We start from the raw sequence: 27,600 nt of genomic DNA on the forward strand, positions 1-27,600 counted from the left end.
TGTAGAGAACAGTAAATAAATAAAATAACGTTTTGTATTTTTTGTCTGCTTTTTTGTTTTATTTTTATTTTTTTTAAATCTTTTTAACTTTCCCTTCTTTCACTCAAAAAAATAATTTAAAGATTGAAGCATTTTGATTTCATAACAACATTTCATCAAATGAAATTGAGAAATCTTTAACAAAATAAAATAAAAAACCTAAATATTTAAACTTTTATAAATATATTTTTGTTAAAAATTACACAGTTCAATTTAATGGAATTTTGTTGTGAAATTGAAAAGTGTAAATCTTAAAAATACGCTTTTTGAGTGTTTACCCTTACATTCCATTAAAAAATAAAAACTTTATTTGTGTAAGAAAAATGATGGCACATTTAAATATAATATACATACATTATATAGTATTTTAACGTTTTTTTCTCGACTAAAGCATTTGAAATGGTGGAATAATCCTGACCACATGAGAAAATGTGTCATACATTTTTAATTGGGGTTAGATATCTAGGTCAGACAGCCATCTTGTTACTTTCCATGAGAAATGAATAATTCAAACACCCCCACACCCCCTAAGATTTTTTTTTTTTTTTTTTTTTTTTTTTTTTCACGAAATGACTTCAGATAGAGGTGTGTATTTGATCAATACAGGTCCTATTTAAATCCGGTGTCATTGTTTTGGAGATGTCCTTTGTAATAATAATGACTGAACCTGAGGCACACATGACAGTGAAGGAATAGAGAATTCAAATTGTTCAACGTATTAAGGTATATCAGCATAAAATAAAAAAATGAAGAAAATCAATTGGTGATCAGAAAATATTTTTGTTAAAAACACTGTAAATTGGTTGGGGGGTGGGGGGGCTTCTCTCCCTTTGAAGATCAGTGAGGAGCGAAACCAGGCCAGAAAAGCAAAGGAAAACCTGATGTCAGAGGTCTGTTCAGACAATGGAACATACCCATTAGTTATCTGCCAACACTTTCCTGTTTTTAGAAACCAGCTAAGATTTACATTGGCTTGGTCATAGAGCCTACCCGTTATGCGTGCTGTTTAAGGAGATATGACGGTACATTTTCTCTGTACTGGGCAAACATTAGAAGGTATTTTACAGGGTAAAATAAAGGACAGGTATCTCCTGTGGTAATTTGCTATTTAAAGTTGATTTGCATCTTCAACCTCAAGTTTCCTATGTTTCTTTAATTTTTTCCAAGGTCAAGTTTTGTTGACATTTGCAAACTGGCAAATCTGATAATTTATCAGCACATTAGACTAAAAACTCTCAGTCTGTGATGTGTTTCAGAACCAAATGGTAGCCAGTGCAGTCCCATCATAATTCAACCTGTGCTCTTTTTTTCATTCAGCACTATGTATTCTGACTTGTAATCTTTTTAGGCTTTCTCTGCAGGAATTTAATTGAAATAAGGCTCATATTAGATCTTAGACTGTAAATTAAAGCACTTACACAGAATGAGCCAGATCAGTTGACATTCTCATTAAAATACTGGATCTTCAAAAACTACTTTGTCTCAGCAGACAGTTAATGATGAACCAGATATGTTAAATGATAATTAGGCTATAACATTAGCTGAGATGAATGTAATATTTTACCTATAATTTGAGCAAATAATTTAGTATTTTATATATATATATATATATATATATATATATATATATATATATATATATATATATATATATATATATTTCCAATGTTCTATAATATGTAGTCAAATAAATTATCAAACAATTTGCTGACCATGTTTTACTCACTTTATCACAATTACAGAATTACAGAGTTTTGGTGTATCCCAAGCTTTCCCAATGAAGGACCAGTGAAGTTTAATCATCATCTTGAAAATTATAAAAAAACTGAATACAATTCTGCACTTCTCTTAGTCCACTTCTTCCTTAAGTCCTTGCAAAACACAGCAGCAGACTTCCATCCTGTGCTGTGAGATTTTCCCACTTCCTTTGAAGACAGTTTTCACACTTACATCATTATCTGTTGTTGTCTGCACCCTGTTACCTGAAATGATGGTGAATTCACATGATATTGGTCAGTAAAGTGTGATGTTGAGTTTGTTCTGCATGGTTGGCTTCATGCACGCACTCTGCTTCACCCTGCAGTCATCCAGGTGTTTCAGAAGCACAAATAACCTCTGCTCTCTGTCTGTTCACATTATCATTCCTGTTAAACTAATGTTAGTTTCTGTATCCTAGACAAATTCTCAAGCCTTGTAACTTCACAGTAAATGGCATGCTTTCAAACATAATCTTGTCTACCCTACATTGTAAAAATGGGTAACCTGCAATTGTTACCTTAAGCTGTTTCTACCTGATCTGACCCTTAAAATTAGATTTGTTGTTATCACCTAATGTATTCAGGTTGACTCAGTGATGTTCAGGGATTTTGGAAAAACCCTAAACCATGTCTGCACTATAACAGTATGTTGGCTTTGTCAAGCCAGCATAACTATAATAATTCATTTTATGCATTTTGGTGCCTATATTTTTCATACCTTTTACTTATTTAAAGCATAATTCTAAAAATATTTAAAAGTATATGAGTCTGTGAGTATATGAATTAAAAGTCTTGTTAAATTAAATTAACTATAAACTGTAAAATACTTAAGACTTCTTTATTTATAAAAATAATTTGTACAACAATTCTCAGTAAAATTACATTGTCTTTTTGAATATGACATCATTGAATCTACTCCTATGATCAGTTGTAGTACCACATGCATCGCTATAGAAGTAAAACTGTTGAGAATGTCAGACATATGCTCCCTTCTATAATTAATATCTTATTGTCCCATGCAGTTTTAAACCTATATTTTTATGTGTGGCTCAAGCACACTGAACGCAGACAGTTGGCGTTTTCCCACAGTAAAGAAGGGCTGCGGTTGTTTTCATTGCTGCTCAATCTACCCCAAAGCTCTGCAGTAGAGTAATTAAAATCTCAGCATGGCCATACTGAACAGGATGCTGCCATGCCCTCCAACAATGAGGGTCATTCTTTGGACTCCAGGCAAGGTACCTGAAACCTAGCCTGCAACAGCTCTTGATCATTAAAAACATGTTACTGCTCATCTGGAAAGTCAGCTCGAGAGAGGAAATTTGACTTTGTATCGGCAGGGAATGAGCCGAGAAACTGGATTAGCAAAAGAAAGCAAGAAGCTGAAGGCAGCTTTTGTTCTGTTCTGGAAACCTTTAGAACGACTGTCGAAATTGGATTTTCTTCGCCATTACAGGTGTTCAGTGATCTGTAAATTGGTTCACATCTATTTTCAATACCACAACAAGGTTCTATTTTTTAACAATAGGCAATGCATGAATTTACAATGAACAATAATTTATTACAGTATTTAATTATCTTGGTTAAAATCCATTTTTAAATGTACTATTGCCCATTGTTCATGTTAGTTCATAATGCAATAACTAATGTTAACTTATTCAATTATTATTATTTTTTTAAACTTTGTTTTAACCCTGCTGAAAAGACCAGCTTGGGCCAGTATGAATTTCAAGGCTAATTTATGTAGGTGGGTGCTGCTTTATCCCGTGGAAAGGAAATATGGTGCTCATGGTAGAATCAGGTTCAAGTCCAGGTTGGGCAATTTGCTCTTCTCTCTCCCCCTTTGATTTTCTGTTTCTTCTACTTTGTCTATCAATAAAATCTGGTAAAAAAAAAGTGATGTAAGATAATGTCACAAGAGAGAAAACATGGAGACCTCCTGGTTTCTGAAGCAGTTGTCTCCTCTGTCCCTGCAGGGCAGCTGTTCTCTTATGAAGTCACCTCTATGTTAGAAGGTTATTGGTGATCCAGGTTTCCACTGTCACAGCAGATAGTCAATGCCTTCATAACTGACCAAAGCCGACTTCATTTTCAACCTGTAGTCCATCTGTGACACAAGTGACCAAAAGGGTGCATGGTGTTCACCTTTGACCTCTGTCAATAGGCTTAATAGGAGTTGTGTTTCCTCTTTCCTGCTACATTTCAAAGAGCCACAACTACACCATAAATCTGAAGATCCATAAAAAAAAAAAGAAAAAAAAAAGACCTAAACCTGTTTAGATAAATTAAGTCTAAATAAGAGTGCTATGACCCATTGGAGTCAGTACAACCACAATTATCAGCTTTTTTCCAGCTCTGAAAAGAAAATCATAAAGTGATCATTTACTCACACTTATGTTGTTCCAAACCTGTATGTTTTCATTTCTCTGTAGAACACTAAAAGAGATGATAGAGATACAAAATGTTAGCCTCTGCCACAATTTACTTACTTTTATAATATAAAAAAAAAAAAAAAAAAAAAAGAAGATGCAATGACAGTGAAAGGTGACTGAGACTAACATTCTGCCTATCATCTCTTTTGTGTTCCACAGAGAAAAGAAAGTTATACGGGTTTGAAACAACATTTTAAATGATGAAAGAATTTTCATTTTGGGGGAGCTATTTCTTTAAGAACACAGATGTGGTACCTGATGAGGTAAAATTGGCCCTTAACCTAGCTCTATGGGATTTTCCTGTCTAGTTCCTTAGATAAGCTTGCACATGCATACCTGCATCATCCTGATCATGTTATTTAAAATGTAAGATTTTATTATTTAAATAAAGTGGTTAGTGGTTTGTTAGGCACAAAAGTAAAAAGTAAAAAATGGGTCAAATTTAGAAAGTTTAGATTTGCCATTTTGGGTGGAAAATCAAAAGTAGTGTAAGAAAACGGAACAAAACAGACATTTATTTTGCGTGACTCAAACAGCATATTGTATCTGCTTTGACAACATTCATTGTGAGAACATGCACAAACTCATTTGTGTTTCTCCTTGAAACATGATTCTGTATAATGAAGCCAAAACAAACATCACTTTCAAGATTAATTTTTATTATCAGTAAGCAATGCAACGGAAAACGTTCTTGATTTAAATTTAATTCATTACAACAGTAAGAAATGACCACAGGTGTTACAAAATTACACCAGGATTGATTTAAAACATCCTCAGATTAACATTACAAAGCATATCCAAAATTATTTACACAAGAATACACAGGAATATTACAAAAAAGCATTTACAACAAGCCTTGGCACATGTTGGCATGCAGCGGTCCCATTTTTGTGAATAGAAAAAAATCATGCAAACTTACTATAAATTATATTATTATTATTATTTTGTTATAGTTGAGATGAGAGTAAAACTGATGAAAACTTTTTTATATACATAATCTTAAAAATCTGAGCAGAGGAGAGCTGAAATTTAAATCAGCACATTCTGAGACAAGTTTTATGCGGTTAACCTCAGTTAACCTTCATAAAGTTTGGCTGGGTTTACTCAGGTTAAAAATGTTCTGTTCATTAGTTAACTGGCACTGGTTGGTCCATTATTACCTGAGTAAATACAAAGTAGATTCTTTAGCCCTTCTGTGTTCACCATGCCCTTTATTTATACTAAGGTGTAACAAACTGATTTCAGTGAATGCCACAATAGTTTTCATATCTCAACAGAAGACAAAGACAGGAAATAGCTTCATTCACAACTGGGCAGATAGCCTAAATAAATCATAAAGTCTGAATAAAATAACACTGTAGCTGCAAATTCAACATTTGTTTTTTTTTTTTTTTTTGCTGATTACACTGTCAGCCAAGAATCATTATAAGGAAATGTTACAGTACAGAACAATAGACTGGCAAATGTGTTTAAGGAACATACATAATAATAAAGCCCTTCACTGTAGACTATATTGTGGAGGCTCAATACTAATGAAGAATTAATAAGTCATTAGAAAAACTTCAAAAGTCACTATGCAACCACATGACAAAAATATGTACAAAAGTGCTTTAAGAATATGTGTTGCCATAAAGAACACATAAGAGTGCAAAAACTAAAACAAAATATTCTTTTTATAGGAGTGAGGAAGTACTTGTTTTAAGTACTATTTCTAGATGAATCGCTGAGCTTGTTTCTTAGGTGCCAGGCCCTTTTCCCATGTTGACCAAAATACTCTACGACAACAATTATGAGAGGAGTTACCTGGTTTGGATGGAAAATTAGTTTGACTTCTACATTTATGCTCAGCCTCCTACAAAAAATGAATAAAAAAATAAATATATCTATACAAATGTAAAAAACACAACTCACATTGATTAAAGACAAAATTGTGCAGTTTTGTTTCAGGTTTGCCATAAATACCCCACCTCCCACCTCAACTCTGCTTGTCCTGTGTCATGGTAAAACTCAGAGCCCAATAGACAAGTCCACACAGGCTAAAGGAAATGGCTCCAAAAACAGATTTTTGAACCTGGTTGTAAAGCAGTCCTACAGTACTGCATCTCGGACCAGGGATCAAAAAACGGTTCAAGGAACGAAAACAAAAAACAATAAGAACGACATTTTTGCAGGAACGTAACTGAAAACAGAAATGAAGTCCAGTTGTTTCAGAATTATTATTATTATTTTTTTTTTAAATGCTGGTATATGGTTAATAACCGGTTAGGTTCGTTCCGTCTTTTTTTTTGAATGAAACCAAAGATCAAAAAATACATTTTTGGAATTACAATGCTTTTTGTTGCCTGAAAACATAAATGAAAAAATACAGTTACTGCTCAGAACAAACCAAAATGAAAAACACTTTGTTTTAAGTCCCTGTCGTGGACTATATATTTTTTATAGTATAAATTAGTGTAGGCTAGCACTGTTGCCTCACAGCAAGAAGGCCCAAGTCCCGCTCTTTCTGCTTCCTGTGTGGAGTTTGCATTTTTGCATTCTCTGGGTGTGCCAGTTTCCCCCACAGTCCAAAAACATGCAGGTTAAGTAAACTTAAAACTGTAAATTGCCCAAAGGTGTGATTAAGAGTGTAAATGTGCTTGTCTGTTTATGTAAACCCTGCGATGGTCTGGCCACCTGTCCAGGGTGTTTCTCTGTCTTCGACATGAGGTAGCTGGGATAGGCTCCAGCCATCCCTGCGACCCTACATAGGATAAGCGGATATAGAAAATGGATGGGTATTAGTGTGGGAATCATGAATTTTTTTTCTTAAGTCAAACAATTAACACTTTCATTTAAATTTTAAGAAAAGTGAAGCCCACAGCTGTCCTCAACAAGTCAGCTGTCCTCAAATGATTTACAAAGCTAATGCCATTAAGGTTTATTCCACTATGGGTGACTCTCTCAGTTAATACTGTGGAGCATCAGGCTGATGATACAGACAGAAAGCAGCAGCATATGACTCTGTGCCGGTCGTATGCTCTCATTAATGGGGGATGTGGTGGCAAAGATGGCGTCAGTCTCATTTCGTGGGAGGGGCATGTTACAGATGTTCCCTTCACAACAGGCTGTGCACACCTGGATTGAGATAACCAAATCATAAACACAGATTAAGAAAAAGTACAAATTGATAAATGTGTCTAAATGTGCATTTCCTAAAGGAATACCAGTGCTTGCATGGTAGCAAAAGAAAGGTTATGTTATGTTGTCATGACACAAAGCACTCGTCTTATTTTCTGTCGGCTGTACACGAGAGTTAACACATGATCTCACTGTGCATTGTTAAGGCCAGATGATCTCATGAAAATTATGTGACAGTGGCTTAATTTTTGCACAATGGTAATACGTGGTTTCTTACTCATATCGTTGCAATTCTGAGGTAAAATGTCCAATGTGTGGCGCTAAAAGCGAATTATGTTTTTTTCCCAAACAGATGAGATTTTCTAAGGAATAGTTTGCCCAAAAATAAAAATGATCTCATCATTTACTCACCCTCATGCCGCCCCAGATGTGTATGACTTTTTTTGAAGAAAAACATCCGACTCCAGTGGTCTACATAATATCTTCTGAAGCAAAATGCTAGGTGTGTGTAAGAAATAGATCAATATTTAAAACTTTTTTACTAAAAATGTTTGCTTCCAGCCAGCTTGTTGACAAGGGTGGAGTTCAAACTGCCTCTCGCGTGACATAAGCACAAGTCATATGGAGTCGTGTGGATCACTTTATGATGGCTATATGTGCTTTTTGGAGCTTCAAAAATTTGGCACCAATTCACTTGCATTTTATGGACCTACAGAGCTGAAATATTCTTCCAAAAATCTTTGTTTGAGTTCAGCAGAAGAAAGAAAGTCATAAATGATGAGAGAATTTCAATTTTTGGGTGAACTATTCCTTTAAGGTTAACCCTATCGAGTTTAAAATGAAGAAAATCAACCTCCCAAACCTTAACCATAAACCTAAAAGATAGTGTCAAATAAGCAAATGTGAGATGAAAAGCAGATGAGGATTTCCATGTTTAATAGTTTATCGAGATGTAAATGAACAAAACGACGACCAACCCACAAACATTGAACCTATACCTAACTGATCATGTCAGAAAAAGAAAATGTGACGTGAATGTGACATGAAAAACCCCATTGCTGTAGCAGCAACATCATTTTGTTGTGCTTCTATGACTCTTTCAGCTCATGTGTCGACCTGCATGCCCTTCAGGACTCATACCCGGTCCTTTGCATCAATCAGTTACCACGCAATTTGATTGTGCATGAACAAGCTTGTAAATGTAATTGGTTATGCAATGCAAATGCTAAAATGTATCGCCTAACAAGTCATGCACTACAGTTAAAGTGTTTAGATGTCATAAGATAGCATTGTGTAAAACAGGGCAAAAAGTGTTTATGAACTGATAATCTGCTGTTTTACTTGTGGTTTGTGTGAAAGTGTATAAAAGGCATTGTTGTAGCACCTCTGGTTTTCAGTTCACCAGGAAACTGCAGTGATACAACAATTTTTTTAGACAACAAACTACATTAAAAAAAAACTTGTAGAAATAGTAATGTGATACAAAGAGACCAGGTTGAAAAAGGCAGTTATAGATGGTTAAGTATATGCAAGGAAGACTAATCACAATTCAGTTTGCAAATAAATGTAAGAAAGAAGATCAATCGCAATTCAGCATGCACATGTTATGGCTTATTGAATGCTGCACATTTTATCAATGTAGGTCAAAGGGAGATTTTCAAAATGTTATGTAAAATTTCTTTAAAAATATAAAGGTAAAGAAATCAAATATGGATAGTATGTCTAGGCTGAGATGATCTACAAAACAAAGTTTGAATGAAGTCGTTATGTTAAGTACTTTGAATTGAACTGCATAAGTTATATACTTTAGTTTAGGGATTTAAAACAAACCCCCAACCAGTATGTGACTTGCAAGCACTGTAATTAAAGGATCCACAGTAGGGATGTGCATGGATAATCGACATTCCGTTAACCATTTGCCACGTCACTATTCGAATACTAAACTCACTGTTCGGTTATTCTACACGTGCAATAGAGGTTTCAACCCGACATGACCTCAATGAGTTCTGACAAACCGTCGGGTTTTCCCGGCAAGTTTAGGTCAGATTTTCAAGTATAGGGCGTGTTAGGGGCTGTTCAAACATGCTTTTGTGTGCGTCTCCGCTGTTTTTCTAGACACTGTTAACACACGCTGGTCGGACATCTTTGACTGTTGCACTGAATCTCACTGTTTTTTCTTTCAGCGTCTCATGCAGGATCTGTGCATTTTTAGACACCAAATACATTTTATAAATGATGTATTTTATAAACGCATCTCGAAACACCTGCATTGTGTTTCATTTGTTGTGCTGCTTTCTGAAGAAGTTCAGGCTGCAAAGAATACTTCATGTGACTGTTACACCATTAATCATGATTCCAGGATGTTTTTCACCAAGGAAAATTTCAGCGCTTTATAAACAGTAAGACAGTGTTTCGCCTCTTTTACTCTGGTGTGCAAATTAATGTACAATAATTAAACAAGTTCCATGCCATTTGATTTTAAACCATTTAAAAATCAAAGCACCCAGAAGAGGCCATTTAACCGCAGCAGTGTAACTCCACGCACATGATAATACTTGTGTTTGCTGCCTCACGTTAATGTTAGCCTGTCTGGGCAGAGCACAGATACATGTAGTGACAGTGTGACTATTTTAGTTTGACTTTCATGTTTCTATGAATTGTGCTATTTAGGCTCATGGCTCACTGTGCACTTTATTTGCTTCTGTTTTGAGTAGTGTTTGATTAAATTACATTGCAATTAATGTTATTTATTCCCACATCTCGATGAAAAACTGGTTAACCGTTTGTGAAACCTTGTTAAACCGAATGTTAAAACCGTGCACATCCCTAATCCACACCAGTTATTTGAACACAAATAGTGAACAGTGTTTATTTACAGTATATGTTAAATACAAATAAATTCAATTCAGACAAACACGCATAAATGTAACATTGTTTTTAACCTAAGAATGAACCTTTCATTCCTAAATTATCCCTTCCAGTGTAACTGTGGCATCTTTACACAACATTTATCTCTCAATCTGCCCTTCTCACATCTGCCCCCTGCCCTCCACATAACTCTTGTCCTACGCTAGAGGTAAAAGTTAAGACACAAAGTGTTCAGGCAGTGACCAAGCACACCTTTCAACAAGGATTACTGAGAAAGGGATTACTGAGAAAAGCGAGCATAACTCACAACTTTATCTCATCTGCAGTGAAATCACTTGAGAGGATAAATGGATTAACTAAATAGCAGAGTTTAGTGTCACTGACGGAGCCATATCCTATGAGTAGCAGGGGCAATCAGATATTTTTATCGTCCACTCTACATGTTTTCTTTAAGATCACTTCAAGTGGACTGTGTAAGGTGAGATGAGAATAAATGATAAATCTTGATGGAATTCATTGTGGGAAGCAATATGCAGGGTAAGGATTAAAAAAAAACAAAAAAACCGTTACAGTGAACATCTTTTGTTCAGGGTCGTAAATCAATAAAATATGTATTTAAATTAATTAAATTCACAGTAATCCTTTTTGAAATCGAATTTGTCAATCTGTGCGAGGTAGACTTAGGGACCATTCATGCAAGACAGGTTCGCGTAATATATTCCATTCCCTGTCAAGCAACATCGCTATAAATGAAGACCGTCCATTCATAAGAATTTGGTAGTGTAAATGAGCTGTTTGCAATTCATTAGAAGAACAGAAATATGGACCATTCAGTAGTTTGCAAGTTAATGTAATCTTGTATTAAGTATAATGTAAACGTGTGGCTCGCTGTCCTGGGCGAAGGGCTCGAGACTCGAGACTTGACCCGAGCTCGAATGTCCCCCCGGACTGGATTAGTATTGATGGAACAGATGGGAGGAAATTGGGAGGAGGAGGGACGCCGAAAACTCTCAGTGCCACGTAGAGGTAAGCAGCTGTTTATATACTCTAGCTCTGGCTGTGTGATTGGTCGGACCAAATGAACTTGCTCCTCCCAAGCCTTGTTAACAAAACTACATTTCAGTACTTTGCAAGGTAATGTAATCCTGTATTAAGGATAGTGTAAACATACGTGGCTCACTGTCCTGGGTGAAGGGCTCGAGGCTCGAGACTTGTCCCGCTTGCCTAGCTTGTGAGAGATTGGCAGGAGTAACAAAGAAGATCGAATCGAGCTGGGCCGCTAGCTGAGGCAGCCTTGCACTAGGGTCCATGTCGGGGGATAGGAAACTGGGAGGTGTAGGATAGGAAGATTGCAGAGTGAATGCAAATTGAAACAATGAAGGGACAGTGAATGCAAGTTGAAACAATGAAGGTACAGTGGCGGTATTGGCCACAAGGAAATGAGGTCTGTGAAGAGCTGTTGTGCGAAGGAGGTATCGTTACACCCTAATGTGGGGGGCACCCACGTAAAAGGGCAGGGTCGCCCCGGATGGAGGCGTGAATCCTAGCTGCCTGGACTGACCTTAAGTCTCCCTCCTGGCTTGGTTCGATGGATGGGCTCGTGTGGCGAATGGTGCGAGCCCCATGGGAGGAGACTCGGCGGCCGCTTGAGCAAGCATGCCCAACCAGCGTTCGAACGGGAAGGGAGGTCACAGCATTTAACGGGGGAAGTCAACCAGGCTGCGAACGGGAGAGCCCATGATACAAATAACATGAATAGCTCCCACTGCGTTCGGGTGGGAGATCCCACTGCTGATCGAACAGGAGAGCCTTGAATGGATTATGTTGGAGGAGTCTGCAACACCCTATCATGGGGGCCTCCCCCATGATCTGGCAGGATCGGTTTGAGCGGAGACGTGAATCCTAGCCACTCGAAACCAACCTGGCTCCCCCTCCAGATGCAATGGAGGGGCCCTCACGGCGTTCTAACGGGGAATTCCTCCTTGCACTTCGAATGGGGAGCCCACGATACAAATAAACGTGAGTTAGCTTGCATGCTATCGAACGGGAGAACCTCCTGTTGCAATTCAAACGGGAGTGCCCTTGAGCATAGTGGCGGGCCCGTCCAGCACTTTGAGGCCGGGGGGCCCCTGGACTGGCTGGAGAGACCCCTGCAGCATCCAAATGGTGGGACCAGCCTGGTTGACAAGGATGAGTAAGGTCCCCCCCAGCCCTGGTCGTGAACGCCTCGTGGTTAGCTCATGAGGGCTTGTTGTGCTTTTCTGATATGGAGATGGTTAGTACGGATGTAGTTGAGGTAAGCATCAGATGACCAACGGCCTAGAAGACGTATTTGGTGCTCAGGCAGGCCTTTTTGGGCTGCTGTGGTTGTGGTGCCGATGTGGAAGGACTGGTTTGAGTATAGTTTTCAGGGATGCCAGATTTGATCAGGACGGATTTGAGGTGTTTTTGGAACAAGAATTGGGAAACTGCATGGTTTTTGTTGTATATAAAAGTGGATAGAGAAGGGTTCTGGTTAGGGATTTCCTGTAATGGAGATAATGTGCTAGCAATTGAAAGGGCTGGATAGGAGTGGACAGGTTGAAAATGAAAACTGGATACCCTATTTTGGTCTGGTCTGTTTTAATCTGTTTGATAAGGTATCTGATTGTCTCATGGTCTATGATATGGAGGTCTGAAATGGTGGGATGGATTCTTGGGTCGAATTTTGCTGTGGTAGTGAGTTCTGAACATCGGAGGAAGCTGAAGAAGGCGAGGATGAATGTTGCATCTAGTGTTTTTTGGTGTTTGAAGATATGTAGCCTTGGCGGAGGGTATTTAGACATCGGATGAGCAGGTTGATGGTGAGGGGTAGCCTAGTATCGGTTCTGGTGGGTTGGGATTTGTGGATACCCTTGATGAGAAGTGAGATCTAGAGATGGTTTATTGAGGAGAAGTTTTTGCTGAAAATTACTCTATAGAAGAAATGGATGACACTTAGGTACCCCATGGTGGTTCCTGGATGGAGGTTTTTGGATTGGTTGAGAAGTGAGGTGAAGGAGGATATGGAGAGGAGAGAAAAATCAGGAAATGACAGGTTGTAGGTTTGATGGAAATTCTGGGCTGGCTGAAAAAGGATTCTGGAACGGATTCGCTTGCTGAGGCAGCCTCGTGCAAGGAATGGTTCCAGGGTAAGGGAGAATAGGATGGTAGGAATGAGGGGGGTAAAGTGAGGAGGGGAATGGGTCTGGGGCGGAGTTCGCCAGCAGAAGCAGCCTCACGCGGGAATCTGCTCCAGTGGCCCACGGATAGGAAGAAGTGGGGGGTGGGGGGGGGGGGGGCAGGATTTTAGCATGAGGAATGGATTGTGTTGGAAAAACATAGGCATTTGGAATGGTTGTCGATTGAGAACAAGGGAAATGGCCCGTGTGAACGGTGGAAATTCCAGAGGATGGATGGTGGGCTTGCTGCATGTAGGAAGATGGGATTGTTAAGAGATCTGTTACTGAGTGGAGTTTTGTTGTGGTAGCTTGGTGAGGAAGAGAAGGAGGCGGAGGGGCTGTGGATGCTTAGATGCATGGCTTGAAAGACGTGCCGTGGAATGGTGCGTTGCACTGTTTGCAGTGTAGTAGGAGTTTGTCGCATGGCCCGAAGACACCACAGTTGTGGCACCTGGATGGCACATTTGTGCTGCTTAGTGATGTATTGAGCCAATGGTAAACATGGTAACATGGTAAACGTAGCATCTGCGGATGCCTGAACATAACTGGTTGCTAGTTTAAATGTCGGGAACATATATGAAGCAATGTCAGGAAACATGCTGCATGTGCGTACATACAACGTAATTTAAGGTTGGTTTATCATGAAATTAGAAGGCACCTGAAACAATGTATCCAGATAAATACCTTAGTCTGATGTTTATTTAACTTAAATGTATGGTTTGGTGGTTTGTAGATTGTTTTCCAGTGTGAGGCGAGTAATTTCATAACTCTGTATTATTGGCACGGGGTGACTCGTCTCATGTGAAATCATTTGGAGTTTGTGCCTGGGAGTTGGATTTAAAGATACTATATGGGCGCCATTTGCAGTAGTGAGATGAATAAAATGTCTTGTTTATATTGATGACCTGTAATAAGTTCTATAGAAAAACTGAAATATTGTGAGTATGAAGCAAAGTGCAAAGCCAAATCATCCAGCATCGATTTAAACCCATTATTTTTAAACTTGGGTGGAGCGTAAGATTGACAGATTGTTGAATGCTTTTAAAGACATGCAGCAATTAGGTTCTATGGTCAAACTTGTTAAGGGTTTGTAAGCCAATGATTCGAGCAAAAGTAGAGAAGACTTGTCTGTAAGAATAAAAATAATGAATGGTTTACCTGCATGAAGCATTTATCCAAGGAGGGAGGAAAGTCATGTTATAGTCTAAAGATGAGTAGACGTTTGTCAAATCGCTTGCTTCATGGTTATCAGGCTACGTGGCGAGGTGAACTCTGTGATGCTGTGATGAGGCGAGACATGTTTGCGAAATGATTATGAATGAGTTGTGACACAGCACGTGGTCCGGCTCTTATGGAGCCGCAATCGGCTTGTGTCTGTTCGGACAGAAGCTATATATAGCTGTAGTGAGCTGTAGCATGGTCGGAGCGGGTGCTGCTGTGGCAGCGTGCTCGCACTAAAATGTCTGCGTTGATTTGAAAAGATGTTGTAATTAGAGATGCGGTCGTTTGGGAGGGAGTTCGCTTGTTGCATGATTGCCCCTGTGTTCCGAATGCAATAAATTGCACTCTGAAGGACACTTTGGGGGGAGAAACAATCGTGATAGTCATGTTGGAATAAATGAAATCACTGAATAGGGCTACGCCCTAAACGAGCTGCGCAGTGAGGGAATGAGGCTGACAGGAATCACCTGTGCGGAAGCACCAGATTAAAATGCTGAGGGGGTTGAAATGGTGGTTGAATTAAATAGTTAATCTTGTTTCTCTCGCTTTTGAATAAAGCTGTAATGGAACTCGAATGGCATGAAGCCGGGAGGAAAGTTTAGATTAGAGAATATATGTGCAGTCATAGGGAGCTGTTTCACATGGATACAGTGCCGGAGCGGTCGGCGTGCGGAGGTGGGCTCGCGCAGCCGGCCGCTCCGAGTGGGAAATTTAGATAAGGGAACATATGAGCAGTTGTAGAGAGCTGTTTCACATGTATACAGTGCCAAAGCAGCCAGTTTGCAGAAGCAGCTTCTCGCAATAATCTGCTTTGGCGAATAGAGATTAGGAAGAAAGACAGAGTAAAAATAACACTTAAAGTGGTTCAACTCTTAAAAGCATGTCCCGAGACACCTACATTCTATTCAATTCCTCTGCGGCTCATCTAGCTGTTTTTGAGCACAAAGGCTCATAATTTATTCTGTAATGCCTGATCTCGGTAAGTGTGGTTTGGTGAGGTACATTGCCTGTAATAGCAGCTGGGGCTTCACTGATTGCAGAATTTGCAAAAATATGCTTTGCATTAAGGTGGAACTTCAAGCTTGAATTGCTGTGTTAGGGAAATTCCTTATCACAGAATTTACGTATGGGTCAAGGAGCATAAACTGTTAATTTTCATATATTTTTTTATTTGCATAACACATTTTTTAAATCAATTGTACCAAATGAATGCTTTAAATTGACAGTCCTAATTTTAATCCATTCAATACAGTGATAAATAACAGTGATGAATTTAATTTTAACTGAGCTCACCTTGTTTCCTTCATAGTCTATCTCTGTACACCCTGTTGCAAGACAGTCTTCCAGTGCCACACAACGCTTTTTCACTGTCACTGTGGTCCCATTCCAGCTCATCTTATGATGTGTGTAGCAATATCTACTCTCTGAAAGTTACAAAAAAAGTTTGTGTTCACTTAATTTCACCATGCATACTATGCACCATGCTTACACCACCTCAGTAATCTTTAGTGGCTGCCCTTGAAATGTGACCCTTACAATACAGTATTGCACTACTGCAATGAACTACATGGAAACACTTAACAATTTTTCTCTTCCGTGAAACACAAAGGAGATGTTAAGCAGAATGCCATTCACTTTCACTGCATGTTTTTCTATACAATGGTGACTGAGGCTGGTGTTCCAAAGAAGAAAGAAAGTAATATGGATTAGGAACAACATGATCAATTGATGACAGGATTTTCTTTTTTGGTTGCAATATCCCTTTAACTATGTTTAAGCATTCCACGAAGTGTACAAATTCTCTGCAATATTCCAGATGACCTGCAGCAGTATGAGTGCTTACAGAAAGAATGAGGGTCTTTTAGGGCGTTAGAACTCCTGAGTCATTAACACAGTGCTGTAAATCAGCCGAGCACAGCACAACCTTCCTTATATGGGAGGCTATTCATGGCTAAAACATATATTTATAGAGTTATATGAAGCAACTTACTGTATAGGCACTGCAGGACCTGAAAAATACACGGCATGAACACATGCTCTTTTGCTTAGTGCATACTCCAAATTCAAGTTTGTGGGCATGAGGGTTTTAGAATGACAAAAATACTGTACGTTAGCAGTCTTTAACTACAGATTGTCATGTAAACATACAGAGTTTGTGAGTCATTTTGACTGATTCAATAAATTAACTGTCTCTTGAGAGTTATTATCCTGTGAATCGGACGACACTAGTGGAACTGTGTTTCTTTTTTTTTTTATTCAGACCGCCAACTCACAACTCATGTAAAATAAAATTGATTTTGCTATGGCTCTGTAGAAGAATAGCAAACACTGGTGCATACAAACAAATTGAAATTTCTCGTTCCAATAAGACAGAGGTAATGGAGATGCTGGTACCTTTTGGACAGTATAGATCTGGAGCCCAGCGATTGCACTCATAGTTGTCAGGTGCATCTTCACAAGTAAAGCATTTAAATCCACCTGGATATGGAGTCGCTGGGAAAACAGGTGACAAAACAACAATCAGTGTATAAAAGAATGGGAATTATGTATTTCATCATTTAGTGCATGCAAAACTGCTTGTCAAATCAATGTTAAACAGTTGAGATCATCATTGGAGCAAACATCCTCATCTGACATAATTTACACACAGTGTTTAATATAAAATGGCAGATGCTTAATAGCACTAAATAAATCACACACAGGGGAATTATCTGTGTATAAATATAATTTCTTAATCAATAGACACCAGCCAAAGACAAACACAACCTAATAAAGTGCTATTCCTTTAGTATTTGCCAATAAATCTTTGGTGAAAAAAAAAACAACCAAACTCTTTCTCACATAAAACAGAAACATAAGCCTCATTTTACATTGAAGTTGAGAAAAACCTCTTGACCTCACCCAGCAATCATATCAAGAATCTGATCAAGTGACCAGTGTAAATTGGCCATTCATTCATGCGGACAATCGTGAAGTGTTATAACTTTAAATTGGCTGTACTGTATATACAAACTGAGCTCAGAACTTCATTTATGACCTTAAGTTTTTACTGTTAGATCTCCCCCACATTTTTCTGATGCTTTTGTATGTGGTCATATGGCTAGTATAATAAATAATTAATACAATGATATGTAATCCTTAAAAAGGTCATTCCCTGTCTGTCACTCACTCGATGTTGTGTCGATGTAGTGACACCAGGGGACATTCTTGGGAGCCCCAAACACCTCTGATATTTTTTTAAAAGGCCAATGAGAATTGGCGAGTGGAATTTGCATGCCACTCCCCCGGACATACAGGTATAAAAGGAGCTGGAATGAAACCACTCATTCAGATTTTCTCTTCGGAGCTGAGCGGTTCTATTCATTGAGCTGAATTCATCCGGCAAGTTCATTCACCTCTCTCTGCTGGATTTTATGGCGCATTTCAGCGGCTTCTCCCCCTCTGCATCTGTGGTTCGCAGAGAACGCCCCTGGGCACTTTGGCAGAACATATTAAAAGAGTATATTCTAATAGAGTATATTTTCTTTCAAATAGAGCGGCACACACGGAATGTCTTTTAAAGACACTTCTTTTTAAAGATGTCTTTCCGTTTGTGTGTTATTCCTGGTTGCGGTCGTTATCTCTCAACTTCTGATGGTCACGATCACTGTCTTTCGTGTCTGGGCGTGAACCACACGGAGACAGCGTTCGTGGATGGATCATGTACTCATTGCGAGAACATGACCATGGCAACGTTGTGGTCGCGGCTTGCTTTCGTAAGAAAGCAAGCCACCCCAGCGGCTCCCCGCCTCGGTCCTTCTACCTACGGGTATGAGGCCAGCGCGGCTAGCACTGGGGGCGATTTGGGGACCCCAATGGGACCACCTCTGCCGGGTATCCCCCCACGGACCTCCCATTCCCCAGCATGCTCGCTTGCCCCGATCGCGCGCTCAGACGGGATCGCCGGCTCGTCTCAGGGCGAGTTCAACCTCTCGTTCAGAGCCCGGGAAGTGGATGAGTTATCGAACACAGCATCGGAGAGCGTGCTCGTCCAGTCAGACACGGAGGCTTTGACTGAGCTTCCCCCTTCGGGGATGGTCGCCCAGTCCCAGGCCGACGTGGAAACGATGGACATGCTTTCCTGGGCGGCCGTGAGCGTCGGGCTAGAGTGGCTCAATGATTGGTTTCTGGGCTCAGGGCGCCACCCATGGCCACGCCTCACCCCCGTTCCTTTCTTCCCAGAAGTGCATGAGGAGCTGACAAGATCGTGGGAGGCACATTTTACTGCTCGGTCCCGATCTTTCAGCTCCCTCACTCTCGCTACCCTCGATGGCGGAGCGGCCAGGGGGTATTCGGTGACCCCCCAGGTGGATAAAGCGCTCGCGGTGCACTTATGTCCGCAGAGCGCCGCCACCTGGCACGGGCGCCCGAAACTCCCATCCAGGGCCTGTAGATTTATGTCGTCCCTGACAGCTAAGGCCTACGGTGCCGCTGGAGAAGCCGCCTCCACCCTGCATGCCATGGCTCTCCTGCAAGTACACCAAGCCAAGGTGCTAAAAGAACTGCACGAGGGTAGTTCTGTCCCAGGATTGATGCAGGAACTGTGCTCTGCGACCGACCTCACTCTCCGGGCGATGAAGGTCACGGCGCGGTCTCTCGGGCAGGCAATGTCCACCCTGGTGGTCCAAGAGCGCCACCTTTGGTTCAACTTGGTTGAGATGGGAGAGGCGGACAAGGCACAGTTCCTTGATACCCCCATTTCCCAGGTGGGCCTGTTTGGCGACACTGTTGAGGACTTTTCCCAGCAGTTCTCGGCGGTAAAAAAGCAGACGAAGGCCTTACAACATATCCTGCCCCGGTGCGGCTTAAGACCCCACACCCCGTCTGCTTGTCGCCAAGGGTGTCTTCCTGCAGCAGCAATAACACCGGCTCCACCGCAGCCTGCTCCTGTGGCCTGGCTCCGGCGTGGAGCCCTCTGCAGGAAACAGATGCCGCCCGTCTCGTGGCCGGCCACTAAGAACCTGAGAAAGGCTTCGAAGCGCCCCCGAGATGGGCGACCCAGGATCGAGGAGACCCACTTCTCTAGAGTTGGCGAACAGACCACTCTGGCCATTGGAGGGCCGGGAGGAGAATCTTTTGTCGCTGCATGCCCCAGAGGCTGTGGTACTCAGAAGTTTGACAAAAGAGTGGTTTTCTCATTTCCTCAGTCACAGGTCCGGTGCGCACACCTGTCGTCTGACCACCATCCACCATTCCGCTTTTGCAGGTATGGCGCTCCAGCGGCGGACCCCCCGCCCCTGTGCGCCCAGCTGTGGCACAAACATGCCCACACAGGGTTGGTTCTGGTGGACTACGGGGACGAGGTTCCTCCCCCCACCGGCCAATCTTATGGTGTGCGGCAGGAGCCAGGTAAGTGCTTCGATGTCCCTGGACTCAGCATGGCCACGGGGCTCGAATCCCCTCGACGTAGCACCTCGAGCTCCGCCTCGCTGCAAGGCCCCACCCGCAGGTACGTCCGACATGATCATTCCCTTGGTCCCCCTCGCCCGGAGTTTGGGAGTGTGGCTCGCGCTTTCCAAACCGTCGCGATGGCTGTCCCGGACCGTCCTATTCGGCTACGTGATTCAGTTCGCCAGGTGCCCACCCAGGTTCAGCTACCTTGCATGTGGCGATCGCTACCCTTCTATGCAAGGGCACAATAGAGCCTGTCCCTCCAGCCGAGGTGAAGAAAGGGTCTACAGACCTTACTTCATCGTACCAAAGAAAGGTGGTGGGTTGCGACCAATCCTGGACCTGCGAGTACTGAACCGGGCTTTGCACAGACTCTCATTCAAGATGCTGATGCAAAAGCGCATTCTAGCAAGTGTCCGGCATCAAGATTGGTTTGCGGCGGTAGACCTGAAGGATGCGTACTTCCACGTCTCAGTCTTACCTCGACACACACCCTTCCTGCGGTTTGCCTTCAAAGACCAGGCATACCAGTACAAGGTCCTCCCCTTCGGCCTGTCCCTGTCCCCTCGCGTCTTCATGAAAGTCACAGAGGCAGCCCTTGCCCCGCTAAGGGAAGTGGGCATCCGCATCCTCAACTATCTTGACGACTGGCTGATCCTAGCTCACTCTCGAGAGTCACTGTGCACACACAGGGACCGTGTTCTTTGGCACCTCAGCCGACTGGGGCTTCGGGTCAACTGGGAAAATAGCAAGCTCTCCCGGGTTCAGAGCATCTCTTTTCTCAGTTTGGAGTTGGACTCAGTCTCGATGACAGCATGCCTCAAGAACAAGCATGCACAATCGGTGCTGAACTGTCTGAAGGCGTTCAGACGGAGAACAGTGGCTCCACTGAAACACTTTCAGAGGCTCCTGGGGCATACGGCATCCTCAGCGGCGGCCACACCGCTTTGGTTGATGCATATGAGACCGCTTCAGCACTGGCTACGGACTTGAGTCCCGAGATGGACATGGAGCCGTGGGACACATCGCGTGATCATCACGCCGGTCTGTCGCCGCCTCTTCAGCCTTTGGATCGACCTGGCATTTCTACAGGCAGGAATTCCCCTAGAGCAGGTCTCCAGGCATGTCGTGGTTACAACAGACACCTCCAAGACAGGCTGGGGCGCCGTATGCAATGGGCACACAGCCGCCGGCTCTTGGACTGGCCCGCTGCTGCGTTGGCACATCAACTGCCTAGAGTTGTTGGCAGTACTGCTCACCCTGCGGAGGTTTCGGCCGTTGATCCAGGGCAAGCACGTGTTGGTCTGGATGGACAACACAGCGATGGTAGCATACATCAACCGCCAAGGTAGTCTACGCTCCCATTGCATGTCACAACTCGCCCACCGTCTCCTCCACTGGAGTCAGCAGCGCCTCAAGTCGCTACGAGCCACTCACATCCCGGTCGACCTCAACACTGCAGCGGTTAGGTAGGTGCTCCGCATGCGATGGTTCCCCGAAGGCAACCCCATGTGATATTTTCCGCAAAATCATTTCCCTGTCGGTAAACTGCGTCTTCCTTGGGCAGGGGCCCCTCTGCCCCGGTCGCCATGCTTTGTAGAAACTCCTCCCCCTTTGGGTAGGACCTACCATGGGACCTCTCCACATGACATACTTCTGACAAGGCTCGGTAAAGACCATGTGATGTATTTCCACTCAATATACCCCCCCATTTTTTTGGGCGGGGTGTGGTCTCCACGGTGTCTTCCCCTTGGGAGTGACACCCCCCCAACGTAGACACTTAGGGCTCCCAGTCAGTTAACAAATTCCACTCTTTTTGGGGAGAAAAGAGAAGTAAAGGAGGCCTCGGCTGTGCTAGCCTGTCCACCTATTCATTGGGCAGTCGACTTGTTCCTGAAGGACTGTTCGACGCTCATAAAGAGTGTTGGGGGAGGCTACGTGACGGCCTGGTGCGCTGGCTTCGAGGCACACAGCAGTCTGCCGGTCACACACCGTTCAGTTAGTTGTGGCGTTTTGTATAGGGACCCCTAGTGTCACTACATCGACACAACGTCGAGTGAGTGACAGATAGGGAATGTCATGGTTACTTTCGTAACCTCCGTTCCCTGATGGAGGGAATGAGACGTTGTGTCCCTCTTGCCACAACGCTGAACTACCTGCTGAAATGGCCGGGACCTTATCTCGGCTCCTCAGCACAAAACCTGAATGAGTGGTTGCATACCAGCTCCTTTTATACCCGTATGTCCAGGGGAGTAGCATGCAAATTCCACTTGCCAATTCTCATTGGCCATTTAAAAAAAGATCAGAGGTGTTTGGGGCTCCCAAGAGTGACCCCTAGTGTCACTACATCGACACAATGTCTCGTTCCCTCCATCAGGGAACGGAGGTTACGAAAGTAACCATGATGTTAAAAAGGGTAAGAGAAACCTAGTAAAAAACAAAAGTTAAATATTAAATACATGCACAGTCTGACACACATTTACAGTACTCGGTTGTCTGTGTCATCATTACATTATACATTTTCCTCCTCTGCATTACATTGCGAAGTGGAGCTAGAGTAGGCCTAAGTATGTTAAGTAGGTTGAGTATGGTGAGTTTTCTGTTGGTCTCATGGGGTTGAAAATCCTAAATGAAAAACTAAATGAACTACACCACAATAACAAATCATGCGACAGCTGGACATCAGCAGGTCTCAAAAATCAATGTTGGGTACATAAACTATTTTGAGATCTCATGAGAATGGCTTTGTTTTACCCCTTGTCCACACACACACACACACACACACACACACACACACACACACACACACACACACACACACACACACACACACACATCCCCACTGGGGCATTGAGCAGATTCGGATATCTCCAGCTGTACACTGGAGAGCCAGCACACTGCTAAAATGATCTTGGGAGGTCCTCCTCACTGTGCTGAAAGAGTCTGGGATTTCAAAGATTAATTCTCTCAACAGAACTGCAACTCTGAAAGTGACGTTAGCGACTTCTGCTCTCTCATTATGGTCAACAAATGATTGGACTTGTACATTACCCAAGATAACCAACTGATTCTGAGGATTCTGGGGATATATTAGATATCAGTAACATGTATTGGCAACACATGAATGCTTTTCATGAATAAATCATTAAAGGGATAGTTCAACCAACATTTTAATTCTGTCATCATTTACTCACTCTCATGTCATTCTAAACCCTTATACCCTTAGTCTGTAGAATGCAAAAGAAGGTGTTATAAAAATAATTTTGTACAGATGTTTACATGCAAACAATAAAATACAGCATAAAACTAAAAATAGCATTTGGAAATAAAAATAAGATAATAATATATTCTTTGAAGTTGGAATGCTATTTCCGAGAGTTCCAGTACCCTAAGACTGGCCACATTATGCCAACTCACTGACAAGTGGCATCACCCATCAGAGATATTGCCCAACAACACTTACCACTTTGGCCACTGGGGACAGTGTTTTGAATTTCGTTAAGCACAGACCGACTTTAGCTGAAGAAAAGTCAATCTACTCTTTGCTACTTCACTGTGAGATCAGTCTGTTTTGGATGGAAGCAGGTAACATTGCATCATTTAAATATCTCTTTTGAATGGGCAGTTTATTAATGAGAGGAGTCTTTATGCCGTCAGCCTCCTCTGGCATTCATACCATGATTAAAACTCACCTGGTCTACCAAGCATGACAGAAAAAAAAAACCCATATATTTCCATTAAAGGCATCTGAGTGTTAAATTAAAGGCTCTCCCTCACCGTCAGTCACTCGCTCTCACTCGCCTGCATTCTAATCACTCACACCTGCAGCTCATCTTCACCTCATTTGGAGACGCACTTAAACCGCACTCTCACCCTCAGTCAGCATCTAGCCTTGTTGTAGGCACCACAGACTCTCCCTCTGCTCTGACAATGTGACTTGCTGCATCTCTGCATGTCGCCTATCTGTTCAGTATTCTCAAGATAAGTGACTTTGAATATACCGAGTGTATGGCATGCCGACTTACTAGTATTTACCCCACTTGTGTTTTGATGAACTGCTCTGTTCTTACAAGATTAACGATTAACGTGAAGCCTGAGTGACTCCTACATATAGACATTTATGAATGACTCCTTGCCTGAGTGTTACTTCCTTGTTACACTTCACCCTGCTGTGTCAGTGCTGGATATGTGACTTTGTTAACACTGTGTGAACCTCAAGCCTTGTGATGCAAACCAGCTCCCCTGTTGAAAGAAGAAACTCACCTTTATGCCAGCTTGAAGCTTAAGTTCCCTGTTTCGGCAAGTGCCGTGTATTATGTTACCTATAATGGATCTGTGCCTACTGCCATTGTCCTGTGTTTAACCGAAGATTATTGTCTAAGACTTTATGCCTATCCTGTGATATTCTGAATACACTACTTACCTGTTTCACCTGTGTTCTCTTGAAATAAACTCCCACATCTGGGTTCATCACAGCTCCCATGCTGGTGTCATTACAGAAAGGCTAGACCACAGGAATATGAACCCAGCAGAAGTTACCGCCAGCGTGGAAATTATTCGTTCGCAGAACTGGTACTCCGGCTCAGAGCAGCCCTCCTCCACACTCCCGAACCTCCACAGCCAACCACACTTCCTGCTTCACTTTCACCTCGTGCCAGTCCCATGGTTAACCCCGCCCCATATCCGGGTTCATGGGGGATTGTAGTGGTTTTATCCTGCAGTGCCAGCTCGTTCTGGAGATGCAGTCTCAGTGTTTCCTCACGGAGCGCTCGAGGATCGCCTAAGTGATTTCCCTCTTGACTGGGCAAAAACCATCTGGGATCAAGGAGGCTCAGTAACAGACATTAGAACATTTTCTAAATCACTTTAAGGAAGTGTTTTGTCCCCCCTCAGGTGATTCCTCAGTGGCCGAGCAGCTTCATGGTATTCGCCAGTGTAAACGACCGATCACCGACTATGCACTTCAATTTCACATGTTGGCGGAAGCTAGTGGTTGGAACGAACCTGCCCTGATGACCACATACTGCCAGGGATTGGATATTTGACTGAGACTGCAACTTACTGCCTATGATGACTCCATTGGCTTAGAGCGATTCATCCAGCTGTCCATACGAGTGGCACATCGCATGCAGTCAAGCTTAACAGAATGCTCTGCCCTACAGTTCCCCCCCCCCCCGGTCACCACCTGTCTGGTAATCGCCCTCCGGAACCCAACCCCGAGCCCATGCAACTTGACCACTTTCGCCTCTCTCCAGCGGAGAGAAACCAGAGTTCAACAATAAATTGTGTTTATACTGTGGCAATCAGGGACACTTTATTGCCACATGTCCTGTGAAACCCTCACGCTCTGCAGTGAGTTCTATTACTGCTGTTTATTCAAGCAATGTTCCATTATGCACACGAGTAAATGTGTCCTCTGCTTACCTGTCTTTAACAGTCACCGCACTCCTTGACTCTGGGGCTGCAGGGAACTTCATTGCAGACAACCTCTGCCACAAGCTCCGACTCTCAAAGGTCCCCTTTGACACCGACCTCCCCATACACTCTGTGACTGGTCATCCGTTTGGCAAGGGGTACATCCGTTACCATACCACCCCAGTAATGTTACAGGTGGGTTTTATGCATCTGGAGGACATTGAATTTATGGTTCTGGAGGGCTCAACTGCAGATAACATTTTGGGCTGCCCCTGGTTGTGTGATCATTTCCCGTCCTATCCTGGAAGTCCGGTGAAATCCTGCAATGGGGACAAATGTTTTAAGACCTGTATACACCCAGTACTCTGCCCTCATAGGAGAAAGGAGGAGATCTCTTCCATTGCCAAGCCCGTGAATGTCTTCTCTACCACCATCGAGAACCCAGCCAGCGACGGTCCCCTGAATATTCATGACTGTTATCAGCAATATCTCGACGTGTTCTGCCCCAAGAAAGCTTCCCAGCTCCCTCCACATCGACCATGGGACTGTGCCATTGAGCTCCTACCGGGTGCACCACTGCCCAGAGGAAGGATATACCCCTTATCCCTCCCAGAGCAGAAGGCAATGGAAGGTTACATCATGGAAGCTTTAGCCCAAGGTTATATCCATCCATCCACTTCCCCTGCCGCCTCGAGCTTCTTCTTTGTTCAGAAGAAGGATGGAGGTCTGAGACTGTGCATTGACTACCGGGATCTAAATAATGTTAGAGTCAAGTACCGGTATCCCCTTCCCCTCATCCCCACTGTCCTGGAACTGCTAAGAGGAGCAACTGTGTTCATGAAGCTTGACCTCCGCAGTGCTTATAACCTCGTTCGTATACGGAAGGGGGATGAGTGGAAGACGGCCTTTGTGCACCAACAGGACACTACGAGTACCGAGTTATGCCGTACGGCCTGGTCAATGCCCCCTCCGTATTTCAGGGCTTTATGAACGAGGTGTTCCAAGAGTACCTCCACTGTTTTGTCCTTGTCTATATAGATGACATCTTGATTTACTCTCGGAACCTGACCGACCATCGTCAGCACGTGGCCCTGGTGCTAGAGCGTCTACGCCAGTTCCAGTTGTTCCTCAAGGCCGAAAAGTGCTCATTCCATCTGAGTCATGTTCAGTTCCTGGGTTACAACATCAGTCTGCAAGGAATCCAGATGGACCAGGGAAAGGTAGAGGCTGTAAAATCATGGCCAGTTCCAAAAACTGTCAAAGATCTTCAGCGCTTCCTGGGGTTTGCAAACTTTTACCAAAGATTCATCCCTGATTACAGCTCCACTGCGGCTCCCATGACCTCCCTACTCAAGAAGGGACCAAAGAACCTATCCTGGACCCCAGAAGCCTCCCACGCCTTCTTCAAATTGAAGGAAACTTTCACCACTACTCCTGTACTAGTCCACCCAGATTCTGAACTCACTTTTGTGGTTGCGGTCGACGCTACCTCCACAGGAGTGGGCGTGGTGCTTTCTCAGCGGCAAGGGAACCCAACTAAATTGCATCCATGTGCTTTCTATTCCCGGAAGTTATCTCAGGCAGAGCAGAAATAGGATATTGGGAATAGAGAACTATCCTGAACTACTCGCCATAAAGCTGGCCTTAGATGAGTGGTGCCATTGGCTCGAGGGTTCCCGTCATCCTTTCTTAGTCATCACCGATCACAGGAACCTGGAATACCTCCAGAAGGCACACAGGCTGAACCCACGTCAGGCTCAGTGGGCCTTGTTTTTCACCCGCTTCCAGTTCACGATCTCCTACCACCCCAGATCCAAGAACACCAAGGCAGATGCATTGTCTCGCAGACATTCTCCTACCCCATGGAAAATGAAACTATCCTACCATCGGAGATTTTCATGTGCCCCATACAATGGGCTTTGGATGACCGGATCACCCAAGCCTCCGCCACTGATCGTGCTCTGCCTGAGTGCCCCGAGGGTAAACTCTACTTTCCTGCCACACTTCGAGCCACCCTTCTTGAATCAGTTCACTCCTCTCTGGGCACTGGTCACCCTGGTATCCAACAAACCCTCTCGCTCCTCCGGTCCAGATATTGGTGGCTACACATGTCTCAAGATGTAC

At 42.9% G+C, this 27,600-nt stretch overlaps 1 protein-coding gene across 2 annotated transcripts in view; it reads right to left on the reverse strand.

Moving 5' to 3' along the window:
• Nucleotides 1-4,870: 4,870 nt before the first annotated feature.
• Nucleotides 4,871-27,600, reverse strand: part of LOC127448400 (ly6/PLAUR domain-containing protein 6-like) — a 52,657-nt gene continuing 29,927 nt past the window's right edge. Inside the window, exons 3-5 of one of the 2 annotated variants that reach the window (XM_051710884.1) lie at nucleotides 17,026-17,124; nucleotides 15,925-16,055; nucleotides 4,871-6,965 (exon numbers count right to left, since the gene is read on the reverse strand). In XM_051710884.1, coding sequence (XP_051566844.1) covers nucleotides 6,870-6,965; nucleotides 15,925-16,055; nucleotides 17,026-17,124 — 326 coding nt within the window. In that variant the 3' untranslated portion in view covers nucleotides 4,871-6,869. Of the gene's footprint in view, nucleotides 7,340-15,924; nucleotides 16,056-17,025; nucleotides 17,125-27,600 lie in introns of both variants that reach the window. The other variant, XM_051710883.1, reaches the window with a different exon arrangement.

This window comes from Myxocyprinus asiaticus, chromosome 11, assembly GCF_019703515.2.
Source record: "Myxocyprinus asiaticus isolate MX2 ecotype Aquarium Trade chromosome 11, UBuf_Myxa_2, whole genome shotgun sequence".
Classification (NCBI taxonomy): Eukaryota; Metazoa; Chordata; class Actinopteri; order Cypriniformes; family Catostomidae; genus Myxocyprinus; species Myxocyprinus asiaticus.